This window comes from Fukomys damarensis, unplaced genomic scaffold, assembly GCF_012274545.1.
Source record: "Fukomys damarensis isolate Sample0158 unplaced genomic scaffold, DMR_v1.0_HiC HiC_scaffold_19, whole genome shotgun sequence".
NCBI lineage: Eukaryota > Metazoa > Chordata > Mammalia > Rodentia > Bathyergidae > Fukomys > Fukomys damarensis.
The window spans coordinates 9776067-9782011 of record NW_022900931.1 but is presented as its reverse complement, the minus strand read 5'-3'; the positions used below and the strand labels follow the sequence as shown (position 1 = coordinate 9782011).

Here is a 5945-nt window from a genome sequence, read left to right as displayed (position 1 = left end):
CCTCTCCCCAGCCCACTGCTGGCAGGGCTGCCACGGGCTCTGTCCCCCCAGGGCATCCAGTATCTCACAGAGCACAAGCTACTGCCGCCCTGTGCCCAGGACATTGCCCAGTTCCTGTACAAGGGTGAGGGCCTCAACAAGACAGCCATCGGCACCTACCTGGGCGAGAGGTGAGGGCAGGGCAGCAGGGCTGGAAGCGGGGATGTGTGGGACAGCGACGGGGAATCATGGCCTGGGGGCCGCTTACACCCTCTGCTTGGGTGCCCTCATTGTGAACTGAACAGATGCTGGTCCCTGGGGTCTCCCTGGTGACTCTAGGTCCTGATTCCCAAGACAGAAGGTCCTGCCCTGGGGTAGGGAGATGAATGCCAGTGGATACCATTTGTCATACTGCCCTGAGCTCACTGTTGTTCAGAAAAGGCAGGGACGGGGTCAGAGTACCGAAGACCCTGGGTCCCCTGCCGCAATTGTAGGAAGGGTGGACAGGAAGATTCTCAGAGGTGGCAGGTGGGCAGTGCACATATCTGGGGAAGAGCACGCTGGGCAGCTAGAGCAGCCAGTGCAAAGGCCCTGGGGCAGGAGTAGCTCAGGAAACAGGAGGCTGGGGAGACTGAAGGGAGTGAGGGGGACAATGGACATGGTCAGGATGAGGTGGAATCTGCAGGAGGGGCCTGGGTGGAGGAGTGATACGAGACCACCCTCCTGTTAGTCCATGGGGGTGGGCCAGAGAGCAGGAAGAGGGACTGGATATGTGCACTGGGGGCATCTTGGGAGGGAGGACATCTCCTCCCTCGCTGCCTCTCCAGGAGGGGGCACCAGCAAGTTCCCAAGTGCATCCCCCCACCCTCTCTGCAGGGACCCCCTCAACCTGCAGGTCCTCCAGGCCTTTGTGGACTGCCACGAGTTCACCAACCTCAACCTCGTCCAGGCCCTTAGGTGAGTGGCAGGCAGGGCCGGCCCTGGAGGGCGACAGCCTGGGGCGGCGGCATTGGGGTCCCCAGAGACAAGGACACTGCAGAGGGTCGGGCAGAGGCAGGAGAAGCAGGAAGCCTCGAGATGGTCCCTGCCTGGGACTGAGGCTCGCAGGGCCAGAGCCTGGCCGCTTTGGGAAGGTTTTGAGCTTGTACTACTGTGGACGTTGGGACCGACTGACAGTGCTATGTCGTCCTGCTGCTTTTGGGGGCAGTGCCGGTTTCATTTGACTCATGCAGCCCAGTTTGTCCTGCACTTGGTGCTCTCTGGTCAAGATACTCCTATTGCGATTTGATTTGTATTTTCACCCACTGTGGGAGGCAGCAGGCCCAGGGTTTGGAAAACGAACTCTGAAGCCAGACTGACCAGGTAGGTCCAGGGCAAGTCTCTGTGCCCCAGGTTCCTCACCTGTAAAGTGGGCATAGAAACTGTACTGCCTTCATAGGCTACTGAGGACTAAGTGAAAAAGCCCTTGGGACTGGCCCATAGGAAGGACTTAGGGAGACTTGCTGCTGGTGGTAATGCCTGGGAAGTCAGCTCCCAAGAAGGGACACTTAATCTGGCCTTTGAAAGATGTGTAGGAGTTTGAAAGAAAGAAGCCAGCAACCCCCATCTCCCACAGTCTTTAAAGGAAAGAAGTAGATGGCTTACGGTCTCCAACGAGGAGCAGGCACAGCCCGTCCCCTAGGGAGCTCGCCCTGCAATCTCCAGCTTCCTGTTCAGGAGGGAAGTGTAGGTTCCAAGAACGGAGGCCCAGCCAGGGATAGGCACTTGCCCAAAGCAGCACAGCCAGATCCTGGGGCTCAGTGGCCAGGGCAGACCAGGACGCAGCCGGGGGGACATCCAGAGGGGCCCGGGAGCACTTCTCACGGCCTGCATGCTTGCTGCCTCCTGTGCCCACCCCTCTGCTGCCCGCCCCTCCCAGGCAGTTCCTGTGGAGTTTCCGGCTGCCGGGCGAGGCCCAGAAGATTGACCGCATGATGGAGGCCTTCGCCGCCCGCTACTGCCTGTGCAACCCAGGCATCTTCCAGTCCGCAGGTGCGCCCACTTGGCACAGCCAGGCTTCACCCGCACAGTCTTTCCCAAGCCCCGGACCCTGGAGCCCACACATCTCTGCCTTTCCTGAGAGCCACCTCTACGCCAGGTGCTCTGCTGGGGGCCTGGCAGGCAGAGCTCCTTGGGACATGGTCCTGAGACGGCAGGAAATGATGGCACCAGTTGCCAAAGCAGCAGCAACCCTGTCTGAGGGCAGGGTAGGGGCGTCAGCATGTCCACAATGACTTCTCAGAGGTGATACAGTCCACATAGGGTTTTGAAGGATGAAGAGGAGTTCTCTATGATATTTTTGGCTAGGATTTCAGTTTAAACAAAGGCTCAGAAGCATGAAACAATAGGGCAGGGTGTGAGGGACAAAGGGCAGAGAAGGAGATCTCTGAAGCAAAGCTCAGTGCTCCACCCTCTCTCCCTGGGCTAAGCAAACGCCACACAGAGACACAAGAGGACAGCGTGAGCGAGGGGCCACACAGCCACTTGCCCTGGCCTCTTCTCTACCAGCCAGTTCCATTTATGGAGCCAGCTTGGGGAGTGCAGGATACAAGGGTACAAGGTCACTGCAGCCTGCATCAAGGTCACTGAACCCTGTGTCTGTCCCTGAGGTCGGTGTATCCTCCAGACACAGAGCCAAGACGACATCGGCCATGTCCAGGGACAAGTCCTTAGAGCATTTGTCCTCCCCAGCCATCGTCCCATGAGGGCAGGGCCACCTCAGCCAGGGCCTCGGGAACAGGCACAGTGTGCTGCTCAACAGATCCCGGGGGCAGGAGGGAGGGCTTTCCAAAGCACTAGGTGTAGACCACGGTCCAGTCAGCTCGTGGTCTTGTGACCTTGGGTGTGTAACCTGGCTTCCTTGTGCCTCAGTTTCCTCATCTGCGAAGGGGGGTGAGGGAGCAGGGACCGGCCTGTGAGGGGGAGAGGTGGTTAGAGTCTGGCTCCCGGCAGAAGCTCCATGCCAGCCCTGGTGGCTGTCGGAGGTGGAGTCACCCACGTTGTAGGGCTCAGAGCCACGTGAGGTCTGGCCTCCGGAAGACACAGGCTGGGGAGCTGCAGGTCCAGGGCCCTGAGCACTTCCCAAGGTCACATGGAGCTGGGCGCCCCCCGCAGGGCCTCGAGTGGCCAGCGAGGATCATGCGCCTCACCCCACCATGAATGCGGGGCACACAGGGGCTGAGCCAGCTCCCGAGCCCCACAGGAGCAGCCTGAGTTCGAGGCGGGTAGAAAGCGGGTGTGGACTGAGCCGGAGGAGGGCTGGAGCCAGGGCGGGGTGCAGGGGGGCCCCGGGTGGGAGCAGAAGTGGAGAGGTGGCAGGGCCGAGGGAGGCCAGCCAGAGACGGGGTGAGGCCGGGCCTGGAATGCCACGCCAGGACCCCCACAGGGACTCCCAAGGCCTCGAGAGGGTTGAGCAGAGGAGCAGAGCGTGGCCCGCCAGGCCAATAACGCGGCCTGGTCCCGCCCGGTCCCGCAGACACCTGCTACGTGCTGTCCTTCTCCATCATCATGCTCAACACCAGCCTCCACAACCCCAATGTGCGCGACCGGCCACCCTTTGAGCGCTTCGTGTCCATGAACCGGGGCATCAACGACGGTGCGGACCTGCCGGAGGAGCAGCTGCGGGTAAGGGGTGCAGCCAGCACTGCGGGCCGGCGGGCATCCAGGAGGGCCTGGCCGTAGGGGCCAGGAAGGCCCTCCGCAGATACAGCCAGTCCCGCCCAATGTGGACTAGCGGCAGTGATGTGGGCCAGCGCCTCCCAGGCTCGGGGCAGTGCGGAGCCTCGAGTGACCCACACTCAGAAGAAAGGCAGAGCCCGGCCCGGCCCAAGGGCGCGTGCACAGCCTCGCTCAGGCTCAGCATGCCCAGGGCCGCCTGCCTCAGAGTCAGGGCGCCGGGCCCGCTCTGGACTGGTTCTGTCCCTGGCTAGAGCAGAGCCGCTCCGAGCCCCCAGCTGCCTCAGTTGCACAAGCAAGACATTTGGCACCACAGGGCCACACCTTAGAGCGGGCATGAGGGGTGCCGTGGCCCCCGCCTGCCCGCTGAGTGACCTTGAGTAATGACTCACCAGGTCCCCGGGGGATGGGGACAGTCAGGCCTGTGTCTCAGAGCTGCTCTGAGTCGTCATTTTACCAGCATTCAGGGCACAACCCGGGCCAAGCGCATAATGCAGGCTTTGCACAGCGGCTCATGTCCCTGTGCAGGACAATTAATCCTGAGACAAACAGTGCTTGGTGACATGCCGCAGCGGCAGAGGCTTGGACAGCCCGGTCACCACCGGTCTGTGGGCCGTGCTGGCCACACCCTGACCCCGGCATCGGCTGAAGGCGTGAGCTGCAGCCCCAGCCTGAGCCTGCCAGGTCTCCCAGGTGCCACATCCCTGCCGCCAGCTGCCAGAGCCTCCTTGGCATCTCGCTGGTCATTCCACCTCAGGCCTTTGTTCCTAACAACTCCCACTTGGATGTGGGGCTGGGAACCATCCCCTCACGGGGCTGGCTCAGCTTATTGCCTCAGTTTAGCCTCCGTCCACACCTGGGGGTATCCTCCTGGCAGCTCAGAGAGGCAGCACAGGGCAGGGAAGAAGAGAGAGCCGAGTCCCAGCCCCGCTGCCCTGCCACCACTCCCTGGCTGAGATCTCGGTGACAGGCTTGGGCTCTGGAGCCCCACTCTGAGGTCAGCGTGGAAGAGCTGGGCCCTCGGCAGAATGCCAGGGTAGGGGAAGCTGAAGAACCCCAGACTTCTCTGTCACCGGTCTGCTCTCCAGAGCTGCACAGGTGGCCGCAAGGACTTGGGGTCCCTCTGCCCTTCTCTCTGGGCCTTGTTCTCCTCAAATCGGGAAAGCCGGGGCTTTCATCCCCTTGGTGGAAGAGAACCCTCCGCGAAGAGACCCCTGACAGGGCCTTGCGGGGGAGGACTCGGAATACTTTCCCGTGCCCTATGTGTAATATTAAAGGTACAGATATAAATGGAGGTCACCCCAAGGGCACACAGGGGCCCTGTAGATGCACAGGTGGGAAAGACTTCGCGGTGTGAGGTGGCAGTGGGGGACAGGTGCCTGGAGCCAGTTCTGCCCTGGCTGATCTGGCAGGGCCAGGCAGAGTGCTCAGGGGCTCCAGGCAAAGGGCAGAGCCAGGAGATCAATGCCAGCTCTGCCCTTGGCACAGTGACACTGGGCCCTGGCCTCAGTTTCCTCTGTACAGTGCACTATGACTCTGACTCAGTGTTTTCCTCAAAGCAGGGGGTGGGCCCTGGCAAGCAGGGAGGATGGCACGGGGACCGGGTACTCCATCCTCTGGTGGTACAGGTGGAGAAACTGAGGCCCAGGCAGGTGCCAAGTCTCTCAGCCCTGGACTCCCTGGGTCCCTTCCAGACCCCTCTATCAGAGCATCCTGTGTACCAGGCACAGTTGAAGGCACTATGTGTTCTCCTTTAGTTCCCTCTCCCCAGTGTACAGCAAAGACTCTGGGCTCCAAGAGACACAACAGGTCAGAGAGCACACGCCTGTGAAGAGTCCTAATGCATACCACGTCTGATTCCAGAGCCCTTTTCTCTACAGAGAAAAGGCAAGATTTGGGGACAGAGCACCTGGCTTTGCTTCCCAGCAGCCAGTTACTTCCTGGTTGGCGGACCCTGAACTCCTGTCACCACAGTGATGAGGAATCAGTTGGTCTTTAGACTGTTGGCTTCAGGCTCGCCAGATCCAGGCACTGAGTGACAGCAGCGCTTCATCCGGGGGCCCCACCCCTCTGCGGCCCCATCTCTCAGCACCCTCTCTCCTGCACGGTGGCCTCCCTATAAGCAGCCTCTCCCAGTGTATGGCAGAGTGGGCCCGAGCCAGCTTAGCATCCTCCTTCTGAGCTGCTGTAACTCAAGTCCCAGAATCAAGGCTCACTGACTTACTGCTTGGGTCACATGTGCCGCCCTGAAC

General features: G+C 61.1%; 1 protein-coding gene across 1 annotated transcript in view; it reads left to right on the top strand.

Annotated features, from left to right (window-relative positions):
- Positions 1 to 5945, top strand: part of Cyth4 (cytohesin 4) — a 24433-nt gene that overhangs the window by 10466 nt on the left and 8022 nt on the right. The window contains exons 5-8 of the mRNA XM_010613406.3: positions 52 to 170; positions 856 to 936; positions 1898 to 2010; positions 3494 to 3642. Of these exons, the coding sequence (XP_010611708.1) occupies positions 52 to 170; positions 856 to 936; positions 1898 to 2010; positions 3494 to 3642 (462 nt within the window). The remainder of the gene's footprint in view (positions 1 to 51; positions 171 to 855; positions 937 to 1897; positions 2011 to 3493; positions 3643 to 5945) is intronic.